The 22,549-nt window shown below is 50.7% G+C and overlaps 5 protein-coding genes across 5 annotated transcripts; 4 read left to right on the top strand and 1 right to left on the bottom strand.

The window, feature by feature from the left end:
- Positions 1–516: 516 nt before the first annotated feature.
- MAA_10636 (uncharacterized protein) lies at positions 517–3,444 on the top strand (the record flags this gene model as incomplete). The annotated part of the gene is made up of 1 exon (XM_011412354.1): positions 517–3,444. The coding sequence occupies one exon, from the start codon at positions 517–519 to the stop codon at positions 3,442–3,444; it is 2,928 nt and encodes a 975-aa protein (XP_011410656.1).
- Positions 3,445–4,098: 654 nt separating this feature from the next.
- On the top strand, positions 4,099–4,902 carry MAA_05006 (phosphatidylinositol polyphosphate phosphatase; the record flags this gene model as incomplete). Its single annotated transcript, XM_007822517.2, has 1 exon — positions 4,099–4,902. One exon carries the CDS (start codon positions 4,099–4,101, stop codon positions 4,900–4,902), a length of 804 nt encoding a protein of 267 aa, XP_007820708.2.
- Positions 4,903–5,307: 405 nt separating this feature from the next.
- MAA_05007 (tetratricopeptide repeat domain containing protein) lies at positions 5,308–8,000 on the bottom strand (the record flags this gene model as incomplete). The annotated part of the gene is made up of 6 exons (XM_007822518.2): positions 5,308–5,468; positions 5,529–5,772; positions 5,847–6,163; positions 6,231–6,321; positions 6,367–6,909; positions 6,993–8,000. The coding sequence occupies 6 exons, from the start codon at positions 7,998–8,000 to the stop codon at positions 5,308–5,310; spliced, it is 2,364 nt and encodes a 787-aa protein (XP_007820709.2).
- Positions 8,001–11,812: 3,812 nt separating this feature from the next.
- Positions 11,813–13,301, top strand: MAA_05008 (taurine catabolism dioxygenase TauD; the record flags this gene model as incomplete). The annotated part of the gene is made up of 5 exons (XM_007822519.2): positions 11,813–12,071; positions 12,134–12,364; positions 12,427–12,500; positions 12,565–12,734; positions 12,797–13,301. The coding sequence occupies 5 exons, from the start codon at positions 11,813–11,815 to the stop codon at positions 13,299–13,301; spliced, it is 1,239 nt and encodes a 412-aa protein (XP_007820710.2).
- A 6,339-nt stretch (positions 13,302–19,640) lies between these two features.
- On the top strand, positions 19,641–21,770 carry MAA_05009 (C6 zinc finger domain containing protein; the record flags this gene model as incomplete). The annotated part of the gene is made up of 2 exons (XM_007822520.1): positions 19,641–20,870; positions 20,928–21,770. 2 exons carry the CDS (start codon positions 19,641–19,643, stop codon positions 21,768–21,770), a joined length of 2,073 nt encoding a protein of 690 aa, XP_007820711.1.
- Between the last annotated feature and the right edge of the window lie 779 nt (positions 21,771–22,549).

Below are 22,549 nucleotides of genomic sequence, written 5' to 3'. Positions count from 1 at the left end.
AACATTGAACTCTAGAGCTTTGGGCCTTAACAGCTGCCGGCATGTGCATGTGGCCAGAATTAAAGGGCAGCCAACTGCAAGCCCGCTGCACGACACCCGCCAGTTGCATCCACCGCGGGGTTCCAGGCTTCCAGGGTTCCTGTGCTCAGCTGTCAACTTTGTTTCACAGGTCAACTGGTCCAAGCTTGTCATCGGGTCAAGTCAACTTTGACGCTTCAACCTCTCTCGGGCATCCCGTCACAACTCCATCTTCCGTCACGCACGATTACGCGGTTGCGCCGGCATGTTCTTGCTCCCTGCATGCATATTTCCCCAGGCTCCGCTATGATACTATAGCTTTTTATACATTTTACATATTTTCTTTCTTTTATTCTGGCTGTCGTTGTCGTCCCTAGCTGCTATAGGTCTGAATATCTAAACACCATGGTCTAGGTCACCAGAAAGCAGCGAGTTTCCAACCTCCCAACAACACGATACTTTCGCAGATCTGACGCCTCTTCACGTATTTCAACGAAAATGGCTGCTCCAGAAAGTCCACAGTCGACTCACTCCGGCTCTTTTGAGCCTGTAGATTTGCTCACAGAGCCCCAATCCCTCGCGCGGGCAGTACACGCACGCCGCCCCGAGTACCTTCGGCCGCACAAGATTCGAGTCAAGATTGGCACCTGGAACGTCGCGGCGTGCACTGGGACAGACAAAGATCTTGAAAGGTGGTTTGTTGGTGGCCAAGGGATCGATAAGCACTTTGCCACCTTGGACCTGTCTCGAAATCCTGCTGTCGCACACCCTGATTCTTCCGGTGACGAGGACGACCCCGACGCTGTCCGTCTTCTTGGCGGCAACGATATTGGGCTGTATGTTCTGGGCTTACAGGAAGTTGTGGATTTGAACGTTACCAGAGAGTACATGAATCGGGCCGTCAATGTGGACAGCTCGCCGGTTGGCAAGTGGCAAGCTGCGCTGGAAGCTGCTATGCCCCCGGGATATCAACGCATCATGTCGGAGCAAATGACCGGCTTGCTCCTCTTGATTTATGCATCTCCAGAGGTCGCTCCAACCATAACCAACGTGAGCACGAAACAGGTCGGCACCGGTCTCTTGGGATATTTTGGGAACAAAGGCGCCGTCACGTCCCGCCTCGTTCTTGGAGAAACGACTCGCATGGTATTTGTCAACTGCCATTTGGCTAGCGGCGCTGGCTCCAGCTACTTGGATCGAAGGTGTTGGGATGTTGATCAGATTCTTGCCAAGACGAAATTCGATCCCGTAGTGCATGCTGGTGTTTCCGAGGACGACGGCGAGACGATTGGTGACGAAGATTTTGCATTCTGGTTCGGTGACCTGAATTTTCGACTCGACGGACTTCCCGGCCATGATATCAGGAGATTACTAACGCTCCACACAAGAGGGGAGTACGCTTTGGGCGACGACCATACACCTCGGCCCCCAGAAGGCGAGGGGATAATTGTAATGCGAGACTCTGAAAGCGATGACGATACCACAATGAGGTCTTCACTTCACTCACGAGATCAGAGTTTCGATTCTGAAACCACACTTCCGGATCCTGGTGATTTCCCAGAAGACCCGAGCCAGGACCCAACGTCTCTTCAAGCGACACTGGACTCACTCCTCCCTCACGATCAACTTCGGCGAATGATTGCACATCGCAAGGTATTTCACGACGGATGGAGAGAAGGGCCCATTACATTTTTGCCATCCTACAAATACGACGTTGGAACTGTGGGACTCTTTGATTCTAGTGAAAAACAACGAGCCCCGAGCTGGTGCGACCGAATTTTGTATCGAACACGGAAGGATAAACAAGCCTTTGACGCCAAGTTAGCCGAAGAGATAGCGGCTAAGAAAAAGGACGAGGAAATGAAATCAAGAGGTATAGATGAGGATGAGGACGTTCTCTTCAGCTATGACCCCGACACAGACGGGGACGAGCAGGCTGAGGTGGCTGCGTATGACTACGATGAGTACGACGAAGCACAGGATGATATCCCCAGAGAAGTTGTGACAAAAGAGGGCTACGTGGACCGGATTGCTCTTGACATTTATACGTCACACCAGCGCATTACGTCGTCAGATCACAAACCCATCATCTCCGTCTTCTCCCTTGAATATGACGCAGTTGTGCCAGAGTTGAAAGCAAAAGTTCACGCCGAGGTCGCCTGGGAGCTTGACAGAGCTGAAAACGAAGGGCGCCCGGCCATAACTATTGCCATGGAAGGGGGCAAGTCGGGCAATGAGAATACTGTTGACTTTGGCGATATTGGGTTCTTGGAGAGAAAGTCGTCTGTTTTTACAGTTGCGAATACTGGCAGTGTCCCAGCAAGCCTCTTATTTATCGAGAGTCCCACCACGAATGAGGTCGATTCGACATCATTAACTTGGCTGACCACATCGTTTCTCCACCCAGACGATGATGAAGCCAGCGATTTGGGCAAAGGGGTCACACTAGAACCTGGAGAGACTGTCCTGGCACATGTTCAAGCCCAAGTCTCCGATATTTCCTATCTCCGCGCCTTAAATGATGGCCATGCCAAGTTGGAGGATGTTTTGGTGCTTCGGGTAGAGGAGGGCAGAGACCATTTTATTCCGGTCAAAGGTGCCTGGCTGCCAACTTGTTTCGGACGATCCATTGACGAGCTCATCAGAGTACCTGACGGAGGCATACGAAAGTTTCTAGCTGAGAAGGATATCAAAGGGGCCATTCCCTATGATTCTGACATTCGATGCTCAGCCCCGAAAGAAATTTTCAAGTTGACAGAGGCAATCCAGACATTGGTGGAAAGGTGTGTTGCCGATGAAGCAATGTTGGAATCCATGACTCTGCCTCGGGAGCCGGGTTGGCCTTTTGATTCGTCTACTTGGACGCCTGGTTTGAAAGAACAGGATGAGACGAAAGCCGACCTCGTGGCAGCTTTGGATAACGACTCTCCCATTACCGAGGTATTGCCAGTAGAACTCTCTTCTCCACATAAATTGGAACTGCTATCTTCGATGTTACTGTTGTTTTTAGCTTCATTAACGGACGGCCTCGTTCCTCCGATCCTGTGGGCCAAACTGTCCACGTCATTCCCGAATTTGACGTCTCTTGCTCCCACGGCGTGGGCTGACACAAAGATGCATATTCTCGATATATTTTCTTCTGCGCCTAATCATAATATTGCTTTTGTCTTTTTAACTTCTACACTGGCCCGCGTAGCTACAGAGCTGAGTCCAGCGACGTCGGAACCTCTCTTACCGGGTCTAAGTCGACGATTGAATTTCAGACGGGGAGAAGACGACAGCGAGAAGAAAAGGAAATTACGGGAACGGAAATATGCTGAAATTATTGCTCCTCTCGTATTCCGGACAAACGATAGAGATAAGACGGTGAAGGAAAAAGAACGGATTGTTGTTGAGATATTCTTGAGCCGCGAGGCTGGAGGTTAGAGACCAGCGACCAGAAGACTAAGAGGGGACATCAGGTGCCGGTTCCGAAGTCGACGGGCCTGGACGAGGGGATAATATTGTAATTATATGCGCAGATGGCCGTGAGCTGCACCTGGATGCGGCATGTGCGAGATGCAGCTTATCTTGCAGCAATTTCATCATCAGTATTGAATACGGAGCAAGTGTTGAGGCAGCATTAGAGGTCTGGCGCAATGAAAAGTTGTACACGGAAACCCACAGGCCTTCGTATGAATGATGCGAGCTTCTACTGAATTGTGTCGTCGCTTACTTCTTCTTGACAGTGTATCCGTTTCATATTTCTGCACACACCATTCACATTGATGTGGTCTGTTTGCGAGCTCTGACCGTCACATCACTTCAACCAACGTTGCTCCTTCCTCATGCAGTCGCTAACCTTCGTTGCCTAACCATCGCCATACCGTCGCGTTTATTCGAAAAGTCGTGCTGCCTCCGACTTCTTGTTCACTTTGCATCCTCGGTCTCCGATACACTATGAGCCCTCTGCCTTCCTCACAGGCCGCGGAATACGTACGCTCAGCTCATTCAACCCCTATCTCCGCGAGGGTTATCTAGGGCCAGCGATTGCCCAGGAAATAGCGAGCCAGCAACAAACCACAACCGCCGGCCCCAAGGATGAGTTGGGGCAAACGCCACGATACAGCCCAGTGCTCTCGTACTCACCGCAAAATTATAGAAGACGCGCTACAGAAATACTTTGACTGGCTACTCAAGATTCGAGATGATGCGATACGATATGCATCACCACGGGGTGTTGCGTGTGCGGCGAGTTATATTGAGCTGCCTCCTCCTCATCAACTACCAGAAGAAAAAGATCAGCTATCCGAGTCCTTTGACGAACGCAGGTCTTCTTGGGAGAGCCCGTGGTTGAAGGACCTCCGGCTCGTGCGGCAGTGGCAAGATGAGCAGACATATACCCTTTACAATACGTGGTTTGCGAATACTGACCACGACCATGATACGCGAGACGCCTGTCAGCAGGGGAGCAACCTAGCAACCGCTCTGGACATGGCCCTGGAGGCCGCGCTGCGCAGGACTACGGGAGTGGATAGCAACACCTTCCCTGCCACTCTGCAAGCTCTTTTGGAGCATCTCAGCAAAGGATGCTGTGTACTGCATGAAGATGGTACTAAGCCGGGCGATAACACCGGGGGAGCATTCTTCGCCACCACCAGACACCTGATCCACGAGTGGCATATGGAGCAGCTCCAGAGAGAAATAATACGGCACGGAAACTGCCTGTCGCGAACGCGAGAAGTTGCCAAGGGCCGCAAGAAAGCTCAGGCGCGGAATCAAGAACGATGGAGCAATAAATACCCGGAAGGTGGCAGGGTGGCCCTCATGAAGAGTCATGGATTGGGCAGCCCTCTCAGAGAGGTGTGCGACTCGGATTATCAGGAATCTCCTGTTGACTCATAGGAATGGTGGCACAGGGCCGACACGCCGAGTCGTATGGTATTGGTTCCTCAGCTGGAGCGAGGGTTGGAGCAACAACTCGAGATTCAAGTCTCGAGTGCGCTACAACACATTCCCTACAGGAAAGCACGGAGACAGAATAAGATTCGGTGGTAGTTTTTACTTTGAGATGGCGTTTCATTCACACATCTAAACCACGTTGGCTACCACTTGGGTTGACTTATCATCAGGTGCGTTAAAAGACAACCATATAATGAGAGCTGCAGGATCATGTCCCCAGCCGCCTTGTAAGACAATAGTCTAAATACGAAAATACACATGCACCACAAATGAATGCTGTCAATCCGTCTGCTTCGCGTAACCTGTTCTCGCAAGTCGTAATCACTCGTCCCGTGGTATTTCCATCAACTACTGATGTATATACTCCCGCTGGTACGTGGGGCGTGGTTGCCACCGCTCTTCAAACATCTGCGTTATCCAGTAACATGGATGGTCCCAGTCATAGTTGGTCTGGGAGCCCATATACGGTGTTGCTTGTTTACCCATCGGAGGCATCGGTGGTTTTTCCACTGCATGTCATCAGCCAAGTCTGCCTGAAGTACGCTGCGACATGGTGGTCCTTTACTCACTCATCCCGTTTTCCTGCCTGCATTTCGCCCATGCGGCAAGTTGCTTCTGCACACGTCTATCTGTCATAGTGTCCATGACCAAGTCGTACTGCTCCGATGTCAGCTCAGACATGAAGTGGTTATGGCGCTCCCACGGATCGTCTGGTTTCGGCCAAGGATGGCAGTTGTAGTAGTGCCAGTGAACAAGGATATTGTTACATCCTTCTTGAAGCTCTTCCACAAAATTGGGTATAGAGTATCGATACTGCATGTAACGAAAAGAGGTCAGTAGGTGCTACAAGGCGAGATGCCAAGCCGATCAGATAAGGGGTTGCGTACTCTCCCACCAAAGTTATTCCTGGCATGACGATACCTATCCGCACTCATCTTACTTGCTTCGTGTAGCAAAATGAAGACTGTGAGGTATATCGGCCACCAAAGAACCGACTGATTGCGAAAGATGAATGCTTCAAGGTCTCGGAGGACTTTTTGACCATATCTTTGGAGAAGTTTGCGGTGATTGATGCTGTCGAATTGGGCGAGAATCATTCGGGGAACGGAAACTTTGCCGAAGAGAGGGTATGTTTCATCCTTGAGTTCAGGTTTCATGTTAAGGGTTTCTTTGCCGCATATGTAGGCTGAACCAGCGGTATGTTCTGCATGGTCACCGTTGTTAGCTTTCTCGTCAAAAAGAAAGAAGCGTTTTCCCGTTGGTGAACCCACGGTTTGCGTGCCAAAATATAAAGAGGTTCCCTAGAAGCCTCTTCTGAGGGTTGGCTACCTTCCCAGATGGACTCATTACCTCATCCTTTTCCTAGAGGTCAGTGACTACCAATCAGGAGCAGGTAAATACACTCACCTCCAAGCTCAAGTAGTACTGCACGGCCGCAATGTATGTCCTATTAATGACATCCTGCCCTGCGAGCGTGTTTTGAAGCATTTTATGCGGTGTATAGTGTTTGACTATAGTCGAAATAGCATTGTCAACAACATATTTCTCGAAGTACGTTGCCGTAGCCCAGATGTCGACGAGACAAAACGGTTCCAGGTCCTTCTTCTTTCTTATTTCGTCTCCTCGCTCGCCCTCTCTCACGGTCCAAAAGCGGGCAACAACATCCGATGCAGCGGCCCGGAAGCGGACTACCTTGATCTCAATAGGCGTATCGCAGATACCCAATGTTATCTGTATCGATCGAATGTCCGTGTTGACCCGATCGCCAACGTCTTTCATTTCTGTACCCTTCCATCGTTGTGTGAGATTAAGACCGCCTTGGCGGAAAAGCACTACATCTGTCAACTTGCCACGAAAGCAAGAGACGTGGTGGAGGGTCTTCTTGGAGACTTTCGAGAAGCTTTGGCATGGGAGGCAGGAGCCTTCGACCTCATCTTGATCTGCGTCACACTAACTTATCTATTAGCCAATCGCTGTATGTGGGGTTAAGAAATAACGAGTCCTAAGGCGCGCGTGTGTGTGTATCTGCTTACCCGAATCTTCTGAACTCTACACCTCAGGCATGCTTTCCTCTTTCGGGTCTCGGCAGTTTCTTTACGCTTCTGCAAATTAAATGGGCCACGCTTCTTGACCAAGTGCATGGCGTTCTTTCCGCTAGCCGAGCCCGGACGGCTGCTGTCAGATGCTGCCTCAACATCATCTTGGCGGTGACTTGTTGTCAGCGGTTGTCCAGTCTCCGGGTTGGAATTTTGTGGTACGAGTTGCGCAGGTCGCATCGCTAGCACTGCTGGCACCACTGGTTGTGAGGACAAGAGGTCGCTGCCCAGCTCTGGCCCTGTGGAAGGTAACTCCAAGTCGTCTAGCAGGGATTTTGTGACTATCGGCAGAAGCGGTGCAGAACTGACATTTTGTGCTCCCTGTTCTGGAGCAAAATGCTTATAGGTGTCATGGTTGCAGGGCTGTGGGAGATGTATCTCGCCTCCACCCATTTCAGCGAAGGCCTGCTCGCTCGTCAGTGTGACTGCGGTTTGACCACTTGATACGCAGACGTGCAACGTGTCGCTATTCTGTACTGGCGAATTATCAGGCGTGGAAGTGGTAGTTGCACTGAATTCGGGGACAAACGGATAGGGGTTGTACGCTGTCGAAAAGGAACTTTGCTGAGCCTCGACGGCTGAGCCAAATATCGATGGCTGAAAGGAAGACACGTCGTGGGGAGAAGAGTTTTGTAGATTGCTGGAACCGACAATTCCGGGGTAAAGCTGTATATTTGTATGCTCCGTGGTACTGACTGGACTACCTTGTACTATTAGACCTTGCCATTGCCCTCGACTCTCATCGGCGAAGACTGGCCAGGGTGATACCAGAGTGCCTTGATGTGACGGCCGTTGGTGATCCACGGCATTCATTTCACCAAAGTCTGGGCCTAGGCCATAACAGTAGTTATTATTATACACCTGAGCATCCCCTTGGGAGTGAAGTAGTCCCGTAGTCGGGATTGAGCTCCCGCATAACGGTGCTTGAGTATACGCGATTGGCATTGCGCAGGATAGGGTACCGGCGCCTGTAGATGCAAGGCTCGGTTGGACTTGGTCAACCAACAGGGTAGATCCATGGCGACGGCGAACGGCGGTCTCACGATATCCATGGTGAGATGGTAAGCTGGCTGCGTACGACGATACAAGTGCTGTTGAGCTGGGCCGAGGTGTTTCGGTTGTATCTGTGCTGGGGCTGACATGCCAAGCAAAACCGGGTGAGTCCGTTACTTGCGTCTGGTCACGGACTCTGCGTTCACCAGGAAACTGGTCACTATTCCGTCGTGAAGCCCGATTTGCTGCAGGTGGTTCATCTCTGGTGGTTCGTTTGCGCTTCGATCCTTGCTTGGTCTATTGAGAAGATGGGTCAGCAGACTTGAAAGGGTGATATCATTGATGTGTTGTGTTGTGTTGTGTTGTGTTGGTATGTAGTTGACAGGCCAAGAAGGTCCGGTTGAAGAAATAACCCCCGTCAAAACTCATGTGAGATAATCTAGAGTTTGGCCCCGGGGTACACTGACTATGGAGACCCTCCTCTCGTTCTGCTAGAGGCATGTACTAGTGTATTATCACGGTTTAAGGCTCCTCATTGGAAAATCAGAAGGGTCGTTGATCCCACACGGCTACCGGAAGGTTTGCGCCCAGAGCTCAGCCTGGTAGTTGCGTGTAAGAAGAGCAAGGATTTAACGGGCAATAACAAGTACTCGGTACCATACTCCGTACAATACAGTAAAATATGGAGTAACTTATCATAATGATTGGGGGGGGTGAATCAATGGAGGCTTGCAGGCAGTTTGTTTGCCAGACATGACAAGAGAGAAGATATGGGGCATTACTAGGTCGTCCGGGCCGCGCAGTGACGGTGAGCAACTCAAATGGAAACACACAATAGGACGAGAATAAAAAAAACATGTCACTTACCATCGGTCCCGATCGAATACTGATTGTGGGATCCATGAAGGCGCTCTATGTATTGTATTCTACACACGGTCGTGACGAGGGAGAAGGGTCCCACGCAGGTGTGTAGCACAGGTGACCAATACTCCGTCTCCGCGCTTTGAGGGGGAAAAAAAAAAAAAAAGAGGTTATACGGAGTATATTCAAACGGTAACCGGCCTTCTCGGACAGACAATACCAGAGAGAGAGAATACAGCATGGAGCACGAAGCAGAAAGGGGCCACAATGGCGAGGATGGGAGAGCAGCACCCAGGATAGCTCTGGTCCCTGGAGCATGAGGCGGGGCACGCGATTAGCCAGGCGTCCGATGATATGTGAGGTGATACGGCAGCACCAGGCATGCAAACGCCAACGCGCGAGAGATTAAAGCGGTGGACGCCTCAAAGTGTCCAAACCGACTGCGTATGCGGTGGTGGTTGGGGGTTGCGGTTCTCACCGAGAATCACAGCATTGTCGTGACATGGAGTTTCCCCGCTTTAGGGTCATGGCTTCGTCTTTCTTTTGTGACGAACCTGTCAACCCTTGTCGAAACATTGAACGTGAGACCCTGCAATCCGGCGACTTGCACCCGCTAAGGCGAGATCTGAGCAAGGTCCAGGGACTGGTATTTGACAGCTGCAACACGTGTGGATTGTACCTGACCAGACAGGACATGCGGACTCTATTGTGCTCCATCCTCGGTCTTGCAGTGATTGTGTTGGGCGCTGGGCGTTGGGCGTCATGATGGAAAGGGAAAGTGCCCATCCACGAAATCCGCCACCTGGTTCGGCAAGAGCCATGAAATCGTGAAATCCTGACTGGTACCCACACATGTGCATATGTACTTAAGTACATAAGTATGATACCAAGGCACGGCGCACTCGGACCTCCGTACTCCATACTTGAGTTATCTTTCGCAGGCCAACGGATACTTAAGTGACTGTCACCTTATCCGGTTTTTTTTCTTCTTCTTTTACTTGGTACCATGTCAGTCTTTGTGATGTACGGAGTACGGGGTACGGATACCTTGACTGTGCGAAGCCGCGGTGGTGTGTGCTTGCTTGTTGGCTGCCCGAGTGCTGACGTAATCAGGTACCGAAGTTCTACCAGCAGGTGGGGTTATCCTTCCGGGTCCCTGATGTCCCAACACCCAACGCCGCCCACATTACATAAGTACTTAGTAAGTACTTAAGTACTCCGTACATGATACGGAGTACGCATTTGCCCATCATGCAGCCTCTGGCCCCTGGTTCCCTCTTTGTATCCAGTCTTGAGCGTGGCCTTCTCGACCACAAAATAGCCCTACAACGGGGGCCACGGGCACGTTCCGGATGCTCTGCTTCGGACCAGGCCGAGATTGGTCTATGAATAATTGGCCCTTCTGATCGACCCCTTGTCCGTGTCACGTTGATACTCCTGCGCGGATGGAGCCGGATTCCCTGTACGGCCCATTCGGTTGCGGCCCTACCCCTACACCGGTTGAAATTCAAAGGCCTGCCCATGCATCGAACCCTGCTCTGTCACCCAAAGGCTGTTCTCCGTACGGAGTAGTAATACTAAAATCAGTTCTAGCTGCCTCGTGCTCACCATCGTCACGCAGCTTGCCTGCCGCCAAGAAACTCAGCTACCTCGTAGAGGTGACGATATACTTTCTACTCTGTGGTTCCAAACAAAGAACGGAAATGTTGATCGACATGTTTGGGTCAGCATATTTTGCTTTTTCGCAGGCAGGTCGACGGCTCTTTTTATAGTCGACAGCAACCGGCAACCAGCTGTTTTGGATTTCAACAATAGGCGTCACCACCGTCGAGTAGCCGTCCGCCGCATAAGGAAACCTGCCTAAGGGGTGCTTATTTCTTATCAGTGCTGGAAAGATCAGGGGCAAAGTGGACTTGGACGGCGGGCCGTTTGTCATCACTGATTTCTTGTATGTATTGATATGCTTGTTGTTTGATGGGCCATGCTTCTCGCACAGGCACGCTCGAAACCGTTGCATGCATATTTGAAAGTCTTTAGCTGATATTCCAGCTTCCCAGTCACATTTTGGATCCTCGCCCAAGCCAAAAGGAGTGGCCAGACTTAGGCCCTGTATTGAAAGCACCAGGATATCGGGCCCTCTGCAGGGTGTGTGGCTCTTTTTCGATGTCACGATGCTATATATGGCAGCGGCGGAACCTTGTGCGAACCTGAAACTCTTCAATACGCTACCACTCTTAAGCCACTGATAAACCTAAAGTGGAAGAAAACCCTATTCTGGTAGTTTGTGAGTGATTAATCCGACGCTTTTATTCCTTCCTTGCTGCCTCACGACTCACGAGTCATGAATAGCAAGCTCGGCTACCGAGTCGTTAAATCGCAAGAGCCCTAGTAGATGCCGGCCCCCGATCTCGCCGGAATGTCTAGTGCCATATGGCAGGCTACAGTCTTCTCATACCAATGGAACGGATTTGTCCTTGGAAGACGCCGGGCCCATTGGTGTCCTGTATGGCATTGCGTCCGGTGTGCAGTTGCATCGAGCCCGTGATTCAGTCGTTTTCTTTGACAGGACCTTGCAGAAGAAGAGTAATCAGAACCAGGTGTCACTTATGACTCCAACATGATGTATTCACGGGACAATGCAGAGGGCGAATGCTGCTCATGGCGTTTATAACTGTTTATATCTTGGAATCTGGCTGTGTGAATGTTCTCAAATGGAATCGAACATGGAATGAGTTAGTCAGGGATCAACGCCGAGTACATTATGGGTCAACAACCCACACTTGCTGAGAAGTTTTGATGGCTCGCTTCTTTTGGTACCTTTGAGTGTCTTTAACAAATCCAAACTGTAGTCATACTTTGGTTTTGCTATTGGGCATACCTCGTACTCCGTATGCAAGTAAAACATGGCCCTCGGCACTTTCACCAAGTCTGTTACACAACCAATCAACGCCGGGGATCCAACTGAAAACAGCACCGACGGATTGAAAGAAACACGCATTTGCACAAGGTCATTGGGTGGAAATTCTGCGGTCCGCATTCCAACGACGTTGTCTGGGCAACTTGTTTGGTCAGGACAAGACTTTCCTCACAAAAGCTTGTACGCTCTCTGCCTAACTAGTGAGGATATTGCCGATGTTGAAAAGGCTCTGGAGGCGTTTAAAGGTGAGACGTAAGAGTACGCATCAGTCAATACGACCGTGAGACTAACCAATAAAACAAAATAGCTCTCTGTCTCGATGGGGATGAAGTGTCCAAGGCAAACTTTCCGTTACCCAATCTCACGGAAAGGCTCGAAAAGTGTTCCAAGATCCTTCATGACGGGCGAGGGTTCTTTGTTATCAAAGGGATAGACATGTCTCACTACACAGTGGAGGACAGTATCGTCATATATCTCGGCATTGCGAGCTACATTGCGGACCAGCGAGGCATTCAAGACCGAGAGGGCAATGTTCTCAGTATGACAATGCGAGTGATATCACATCAAAAAAGATACTGTACTAACTCTATACTCTGCTAGGACATATCACAAGCTCCAAAATGTGGGACGTACCGTTGGAGAAGAGGCACGGCATTCATTCCAATGCGGCTTTGGTAGGTTGAGTCTCAAGATGTCAACCCGCCTCTCTCAGCATCGTACTGACAAGCTGCCCTGAAGCCGTTCCACAACGATATGGGATGCGATATTCTCGCGCTCCAAGTGCGTCACTGCGCCCACAGCAGGGGCTCTACCTTTGTCAGTTCCGCGGCGAGCATCTTCAACCGGCTACTCACCGTGGAACCCGCCGTTGTCCGGACGCTGTTCGAGCCAAACTGGCCGGTCCAATGGTAGGCACCAACTCCTGTTCTCATCCGAACATATGTACATGACAGAAGCTAAGGCCGCTCAGTTCTGGGCGTCATGCTCAACACTACTTGGCACCAGTTATGAAATGGCACCATGACCGGTTGATGACCGGCATGGACCCCAATAGATTTGGTCCCCATCCGGCATCCAGTGGATCATCCATCCCTGTACTGACCCAGGACCAGAGATATGCCCTCCAGAAACTGGATGAAGCTGCCCTGTCTACGGAGCTGGAGCTTGATCTCGAGCGTGGCGATCTTTTGTTCCTGAACAACTGGGCTCTCCTCCACCGCCGGGAAGCGTACGACGACGACGAAACGACTTGCCGCCATTTAATTCGGCTCTGGCTACGAAGTACGCGGCATGGATGGCACGTTCCTCCAGAAATGTTACTTCCTTGGCAGACGGCATACAATGATAAAATTCAAACTCGGATTTACGCCCTGCATCCCTCGCCGACCTACTCAACTCCCAAGTACTCGGTGGGATCTGCTGCATTTCTCATTTATGATGACGATCAGGAAGTTGATGAGAGTCTCATTCGCTAAATCGGACGTTTGCCCATGTTGTCGAGTTCGTCATGTCGGCGTCGTCACAGGCTCGTAGGAGGCGTTTGGTCACTTCTGCCCTCCCCCTGAAATACTTGCACAAATCGGGCATTCCACAAATTGGTCCCATATAGACTACTAGAATCAGCCTGATGTCTTTACACATGAGGCCAATACGTTTTCCATGTCAAAATTCGGCAATGAGTGGCGGTTCGTGGTCGCGGAGGGTAGGAGCGCCCTTCAGTGAGCTCATCTTTCGATTACTAGAGAAAATAGAAGTCATTGTTTCACGCCGAATCTCTTGGGTCAGCAGCCTTCACGTTGTCAATTTTCGTACATCAACTCCAGGCTGGCTAGTTGTAGGCCGACAGCTTGTGAATGCCTCGGGCAAAGCACTCGAGTTGCGATGGCCGCAGCACTGCCTTTGCCCCCTATTTGGTGCTGGAATGCAGTTCACGCGATGCGAAGCAAGTTGTCATATTTTTTGATGGGTCAAGCTGGTGGTTCAAATGATATAAACAGGGTCGATGCGACAGAGAAGCAAGCTCACATGGGATGGGCCGTCTCGCTGCGAGAAAGTTACATGGCTCTCCCGAGTTGCGCAGTGAGTGCGCGGAAATCGCACCCTCCACTGCTCTGTTGCGAACCTGTGTTGGATTACTACCGAGGTCAGACGGGAATCCATCATTCATTGGCCACTCACTTATGCTTTTCAATGCCCAAGCTCCATTCGCGACGGTGGGCGGAATCCTCAGACTTGATACGGAGTACACCATGTATGAAAAGGGGGCTCTGCCGCGTATTGTTATTGTACGGAGCACAGTACGGAGTACCTAAAAATCACATACCAAAACCCTCGCAGGTATTCCGGAATGGGACAATGCGAATTTTGTTTCTTTGCAGAGATTAATGTCATCTGTCTGTCAAGGAAGGATATATCACATTCAGAGAATCAGCCTGGCGTGCAGGTCCCGCAGCCGCGAGGGTAGCATTTCAGCTGTTTCAGCATGTCTGCCGCGCTCTGAATTTGTTTCCCTGCAGCAATTGTGACAATGATTTCTCATCTTTTTGATGACGGCGTTTTCGTCAGATATGAGTTCCATGGGTGGGTGGCTGTCTTTCTACGGCTTGGCCTTTACGTGACACAAGAGGGCCAACCCCTTTTTTTCAAGTCACGAATTACAGGCGCATAGAGCAAGAGAAGGATACACAAGGTGGAGATGGTAAGCAACATTCGTCCCTGTTGCTAATTTTTGAGACCTATCACAGTCTCTACACGCACTCTGTGGTGAGATTAGCAGTCCAAATGTCGCGGCACAAGTTGAGCATCAGAAATAAGTGAACCGAGACGGTTTCAAAACTATAAATTCAACCACGAGAATGTAGTGCATACAAGCATCACATCACTCCCTTGCATTTTCTTCATGCACCAAACGGGCAATGGAGCTGCTTGAGCATGCTTTCTATCAGGTTATCAAATTGCCCCTGGATTCATTGTCAGTTAGAGACACGCAGGTCGGTCTTGCGTAGTATTTACTCCGTATACGGCATGTGCAATATTTAGACCTTGCACATACAACCTGTTCAGACACATTTGGGCTTGAGAGTGCTGAATGTGGTATCTTGGTACGGTGCTTCGTATACAAATGAACTCGTAAAAATTTGCTCATTGCTCTTATTCCTACGGGTGTGTGAAGGGTGGAGAGAAGCCTTTCTTCTTTTCTTTTTCTTCTTCCTCCTTTTTGTAAACATGATTTGTGAACCGCGTTATGCACCCACCAAAAGAGAAGAGGGGGGGGGTGAATAGACATCAATCGTCTGCCTCGATCACTCAGGTAAGTTGTTTCTTTGCAGTTGCGGGTGTATATCAAAAAGCTGTATAGAATTCATTAACTTGAACTTGACCAGCAGTATAGTCGCTTGCTATATTCCTGAGCCCTGTTTCACACCACCCACGCCGTGTCTATTCCCACGTGTAACAGCACCTACCCTATACGAGTCTTGGGCTTCCAGTTCGGCAACGAAAGGGACATGTGAACTAATGCATCCATGTTCCATGAAGCGCTGTAAAGCGAGCGGTTCTACTGGCTCTCGTGAGAAATGGCCAACAGAATGCCTCATTGACTACAGTTTTTACTCAAGACCGAAACAACCTGTCACTGCATGCTTTCTATTCTCAGGTTTTACGGAGGATGAATGACCTATCAGGCCTAGCTGCGATTGATGGAGGAACACATGCAAGTAAACCAGCAAGAGCGACCTACTGATAAAGCCCTACTGACAAAGCCTCCTTCCTGTGGGATGACTTCGAATTCCCGTCTCCCTGCTGTTCCCTCCCCCCCCCCGGGAATTGCGAGGCAGGCAGCCTAATGGGACGGGGCAATCACTCAACCAACATAAAAGGGTCAATCGGTACCATGGGAGCGAGCTTCCGGCCCACGGAGAACACCAGGCTGCGTTATTTATCATTGGTAGGTCTGGCCCGTCTGCTAACAGGAGACACAGAAGTTCTCTTTCCCAGAAGTACCCGAGAGTCGAAATGGCTGCCGAAGGACCAGACGTCCCTGGGCGAACAGGAAGCAAATCAGTTGCTGAGGTGAGGTATCGTGCTGAAGTTTCTAGACGTCTTTTAGGTGTCTTTGCTGCGAGCGCCCCTTCGGTCTCATGGTGCGAGACTCTTCCAGTCAACAGCTTCAGCAGACTAGTCTCGGCTGGTGGTTCAGAGCAGACCGAAATCATCGCTTGCTTAACCCATTATTGTTCCTCAGCCCTGCAGAATCGCCTTTTCGGACCGACCGCTAAGAGGCTGCGGGGAGAGTGGAGGTGGGCTGGTTCTTACTCCAGCTCTGGCGTTTCTGGGATCATGATGTCTCTCCGCATTTTGAGGGAGGTGGCCGACACCATGGCTGCAACCAAGTAACCGGCCTGCCTCGTATATTGTCCTGTTATCGGCGACGACGGATACGATACTGGGCCATGAAAAAACACGATGGATGCTCTAAAGTTGGGGGTTCCCATGCCTTGTAGTATTCTGAAAATAGACTGGGGAAACAGAGAACCGCTGCTGACAGACTAATAGGAGCCTGGTGTTCCTACGGCGCACAGCAGCAATACTTAATGAAGAGGACGCAGGGGAAGCCGCAACCACAAATGCATTAACGAACGCCAGCTCGCTTATTAGAGCGCCATGCTACGTAGCAGCATTTTGTTCCTTTCCTCTTCCCACCAACCAACTGACGACAAACAAGAAGCCATTGCGGGGCAAGAGCATGACGAAGGACAAGGCTTGCGAAATGAGTGTCGGGCAAAGCAACTTACTAGTGACCCTGCTTGGTACCAAGCCAAACTCGACGATTACAAGTATGGCCTTCTGGAGACTAATCTCCATGGGAATTTCTCGGAGTCCAAGGCATAGGCATTGGTATTGGCATTTGGGGCTCCCTTTGCTTGCGACTGATGTGACCAAGTGAGGCTGTCAAAAGAAAGCATGACAGTAATCAGGTCATGTTTTGCAACATGTCCTACAGGGGGCCTTTCCCCCTCGGCTGCTTTGTCAGTCTGTCACACTGCTGCGTGATACTTGACTGAAATGAACCTGCAGACTTTGGGATGAGGATGAAGCGACTCAGAATCTAGCTCATATTACTGTCGACGGGCAGGAGAAGCAAGTCTCAAAACATCCTGTATACGGAGTACTCCGTACGCGAATAAGGACCTGACTGCATGTGGATCTTGTCCCAAAAAGAAATGCACAACCAAGGGCAGAGGCCAGTTGACACCAAGGGCGGATGCCATTAATTTAAGGGGAAAAATTAAGTAGTATTACAGTGAGTTACACCAGAGCCAACAAGGCAGGCATGGGATTCAGATGCTGCTTTGGAACTACTCCGTAGAGACATACACAGATGGATGGAGTCGGAGAAGTATTGACTACTGCGTAACATCCATAGGTAGGGGTTAGTGAGTCTCAGGTCGGCTACTATGTCTTGACTGATCAAAGGGCGATTCGTTCGAGGTTCTTCGTTTTTCGGTGTTTTCGATGGGATTGAAAATGATGTCTGAAATGCTAGCTGGCAACAAACGACAAGTCCATTCCTGCCTCTAATCAAGTTGCTTGGCCCCCAATGGGCTACGACGACTCAAATGGGGGCGAGAGCCGCAAGGGAGACAAACAATGCCGTGGGGCATAGACTCATAGTATTGCTATTCCCGCTCTGCCTACAAAGTCTGTTCCAAATAAACTTCCAACACTACTACTACCACCACTAGTACGTACGGAGCGTCTCTCGCTTATTTGTTGTCAAGCGAGGATGGAATGGAGAGAGACGGGATCGAGCAGTGCCCACTATCACCCGAGACCGAAGGTGAAGATGGATCAACTCTGGTAGGTAAAGGTTGAAAACGCTCACATTTCTTCTCAAGAGCGTGGAGAGGTCTGTAGCAGTGGGCAGTGAGTTATGGGAGGGTAAGAATGGGGGCGGTACTTGTGAGAATGGTACAATCCTAAGCGGCATATTGAAGAAAGTCGAATGACCAATGGGGATATTCAGCTTGGCTATTTGACTTGACACTTTGTTGCCAAATCTCGGCATACTACTCCGTACTTGTTGGATAACAGCTATGGCAGCATCGAATTGGAATTGGACGAGGCTGTGGATGGACTGACTGCATCATCTACCGTCTCAGCGAAGTCATGACGAGGAATAAAGCGCATGCTTCTGAGGTCCATTAACCGGAATACGGCGATTCCGTAAGCCGAGAAAAATCACAGAGGGAGTCAAGGAACTTGACAAATGCGTGAGGATGAGGAGGAGGAGGATGAGACAATGGACAGCGTCTGTGTGGCAGTACGGAGTAAGGGGATAGCAATGACTCCGTAACCGTTCTCGGTACCCAAAACTGCGAGAGCCGTGGCGGGCTGACGATTTCGCGACCTGGATGAGCCTCTCGGAGTCGCCGGTGGGGCAAGGTCGCCCAATAGTGTCGCACAGAACAGATGAGTATTCGCACCGTGGAGCGTGGGTAAGACTGTGATGATGTGACGGTGCTAATGACGACACGACACCGTCGGTGGCTAACACGAGATGCTGACGAGAGACGAGGCGTCCGCGAAGGCCGCTTGAGGCCACCAAACTTGACGAGTCGACAGGTCCTGGCCTGCTTCCCACAAGCCTCGTCACTTCTGGCCATTGAATTCATCTCCACCCCCTGCCCACCCATGCGCGGTTGCTTCGATTTAATTTCTCCTTGGGAACCAAAACTGGGGCCCGGTGCCTGTTCTGGCGTCGCTGGCCTGTCGAACGCATTCCGCAGACTCCAGATGTCCGCCCTGTGTGCGCTTGGCCGAGCCAGCGCACACCAACCCCAAGCCTTCAAACGTTGCTTCTCTCTAGGCTGCCCTGGTCCCCCAGCAAGTCTGCTCACGGTCAGCCAGGTGGCCTGTTGGCGTGTCTGGGCCTGTGCTGCCCTTTCTTTTGCGTGTGTCTCCTGTGCACAAGGTTGGTTGATTGGTTGCTTGGCTGGATCAGTCTGCCACACCAGACTTTTTTATGCCAAATTGTACATGCATACTCCGTACTCCGTACAGAGTCGGCACTCGCAGGTTTATGCATTGTGTCCAGAGTACGGAGTACGTACCCCGTCCTTCCCACCCCGGAACCCCGTCCAAGTAAAAAAAAACCCCACTGGCCCACGCTCAGCCTGTTGCCCAGTCTGCTCGTCCCTCTCGTGTTCCGACTTCGACTGCCAACCCTTTCTTTCCCCTTTGCCATCACCGTCGCCGTCGCCGTCACCGTCACCACCAGCATTTGGTGTCTCGATATCACCCGCAACTGCGCTGCACGGCTCGAACAACTACGACGACTTGGTCAGCCCAATTTCCCTGGATATCATTCTGCGGAGGTTTCTGGCCTTCCCCGGACTCTGCTCAATCGAACCCCAAGAGTCCCCCCCGCGAGGGCCCGCTTCGAAAGGGCCGAATAACACCTGCAGGCCTGAAGCCACCACCACCCTCTGCTCTGCTCTGCTCTGCTCTGGTGCCCATTTCCTGTGGCTGCAGCCATCGACACCCAGCGGCACGCGACAGACGTTTGCCAATTTATTTGCCCTGCTCAACTCTCCCCCGCAAAATACCCCGAGATCCGCCATCTTGTCGACGTTTCATCGCGACGACATATCGATACAACGACTCTGCCCCATTCCATCTGTTTTCGGCATCCTGCGATTCGCCTGACCGTCGGTGCTTGTCCTGCCGCCTGACGACGTCCTTTCAACGACGAGGCATCGCCTCTTGCTCCGCCGTATTCATTCTCGTCTCCCGCTCTTCCGCCATTCGCCATCATGTCACAAGCCGTCAAGAGAGCCTGCGATGCCTGCCATCGTCGCAAGGTGAAGTGTGACGGCATCAACCCGTGCCGAAATTGCGCCTCAGCTCAGTTGTCGTGCACATACAATGCCATCCCACAGAAGAAAGGCCCAAAAGGCTCACGAGCCAAAGTTATCAGCGAACTTCGCGAGACGCAGCGTCAGACCAGCTTGTCGGCCAAGGTGCAAAACCGGATGAATGGCATCGCTTGCCCGCCCACAACCTCAGGCTTGGCTCCTACTCCAGGCCTCCTTACCAGTGAACTTGTCAAGGAATGCGCTCAGTTCTTCTTCGATAATCTTTATCCACAGGCTCCGATCCTCGACCGGCGACAGATCGAACAACAAGTCCTGTATATGGAGCAGAACCGCGATGCCTACTGCTTAATGACATCTCTTTGTGCCTTCATCATGCTTCAGCCAGGCATGTCTATGCCTGCGGGTGACCCATACAACCTGGACATGGTCCCTGGGGCGAATATTGTTTCCAGTCAGCTTCTTCTCGAAGAATGTCTCCGTGTTCGAAAAGGATACGAGTACCTTGACTCTATTACTTTGAATTCACTGGCTACCAACTTCTTCCTTTTCGGCTGTTTCTCTGGCCAGGAAATGCATGACAAGGCCTGGTACTATCTCCGCGAAGCTACCACCATGATCCATATGGCTGGCATGGATAAGGAGGAGCACTACATGCAGTTTGACGCCGCCGAGGCTTCCCGACAACGACGCTTGTTCTGGCTCTTCTTCTCCGTTGAGCGGGCTTATGCTATCCAGCGCCGACGGCCCATTACTCTTCAAGCAACCATCAATTTGCCTACTCTAGGCGACGATCCTGCCGATCCCCAAGCACATATGCTCAACAGCTTCGTCTTGCTAGTCAACATGTTTCGGCCGTTCGATGATGCCTTTACTGCTACTTGGAACAAGACTCGGGCTCAGCTGACTTCTCAATATGTCAACGGCCTACAGAAGCAGCTCAATGAAGTGGCTCAATCCTGTGCTTGTCAGGACTCAAATTTTCATGACCTGCACACTAACCAACAGTGGTTGAAGAATACCGTCTGGCAGCTGACGAGTGGTGTGGTAAATGGCAACTCGGGCGATTCCATGTCATTCCCGTATCCCATGAACATGTCACGAGAACTACTGGTCAACATGGCATCACAGTTCCCTGTTCAAGTTGTTGATCTTATTGGCACCGGACTGGTAAGTGCGAACTGAGAGCGTATTAATATAATGCACTATTTGCTGACGTCTCCGAAGATTGAGAAGCTCTTGGAAATGTCATCATCGATGGCCGAATACCTCGCTATGCAGCCTGCTTCGCGAGATCCATTCGCCATAGGCCCGCGCGAGCACCTGAGCCAGATTCTTTCCCTGGCTGCCGTTGCCCGAAACGGCGACTATCGCTCCCTGCCTTTGCTCCTGAATAAGCTCGGCGAAGTCCTTCCTCGCATCACGAACCCCATGCTTCAGAACGCCCCTGAGAACTCCAACCTTGCCAATATCGATATCTTTGATGGTTTTGGCACTGCTGGAATGGCCCAGCCACCCAGCCAGATGCACATGGCCGTGGACAACGACTACGACCGTAAATTCTCTGTCGAGGAGTACGAGAAGAAGTATGCGATGGAAATGAACGGCAATACACCGGAATCCGCCACTCATTCCAACCACTCCCATAGCTCGCCGTCAATTGCGCAGCAAGGCTCGGACATGGGCGGTTCCTTTATTGGTTCTCCAAACATCATGTCGCCGGGGATGGACTATTCTCATAACATGAATGGGTTCCCCTGCAATCCGATGAACGAAATGGTGATGAGTCCCATGGGAAGCTCTGGGCAGTCGAATGGCATGTCACAAGGCCAACACATGGGACACGACCACATGCCACAGCGTATGAACGGAATGGCAGGCCAAAACATGCGGCAACAAGGCATAAACGTAATGAATCCTCTAAGCGGCATGGGCCATATCCAACAAAGACAAAGTAGCTTCCACATGACAGGTCAACCGCATATGGGGGATTTCCATAATCTCCCCCCAAGAGGGAATTCAGACACAAGCAATCCAATGGTTGGCATGAATACAATGGGCGCATATTAGCCGCTTCTGCCATAATGCCGATACGAATTTATATACCCATCTTTGTCGAACGACTGGAGCGACGACCAAAGATCTCTTGATACAGTGCAGATTCTCTTCTGCTTATATTCTTGACCAACGTCACCCCACGACATCTACTTTGTCTCATTTTCCTTGGTTTTGTCATCCCATCACCAAAGAGCACGGCATTATACTTGTAAGTTGAAGGGGCATTGTGCCGTGCTTTAATTTTTGCTGAGGTGAGAGCTTAGCGGCGCTGAGCGAGCACATGAAGCATTTTATCATCTAGCATTGGGTCTCATGTCTATGTGTTTGCCTATCTTTGATATATATTTGTCTTTATCTGGCTTGGTGTTTCGTTAGTTATCTCTTGAGACATTTGAGCAACACGGCGTACAAGGTGTGGGACTATTGCCATCCAACTTGCCATGGCGATAAATGGCGTTCGTTTAGCGTTTCCTTTGTTTGGAAGATTTCAGGTTTGGATATGAGGCGGCGCGGCAATTTGGATGATTATTACGCAAGATGGGTTGATGCCATCTGAGCTTTTGCAGTAGGGCCCAGCCAGTATGGACAACAATTGATTTTATTAGACCACATTTGTCTTTTCAATATTGTGACGGTTTATTTCGACTCTGGACGTGATTCATCTAACTACTCTGCATTACCATATTGAGTAAAATATGGCCGTATTTCTGGGCCATTGTTCCCGTGCTGCTCTAATGATTTGCCTAGTAGTACATTCATTTCTTTGTATCATGTTTGTATTATGATTTGTC

Source organism: Metarhizium robertsii, assembly GCF_000187425.2.
Source record: "Metarhizium robertsii ARSEF 23 chromosome Unknown MAA_Scf_1, whole genome shotgun sequence".
Taxonomy (NCBI): domain Eukaryota; kingdom Fungi; phylum Ascomycota; class Sordariomycetes; order Hypocreales; family Clavicipitaceae; genus Metarhizium; species Metarhizium robertsii.
This window is presented reverse-complemented; position numbering and strand designations above follow the sequence as displayed.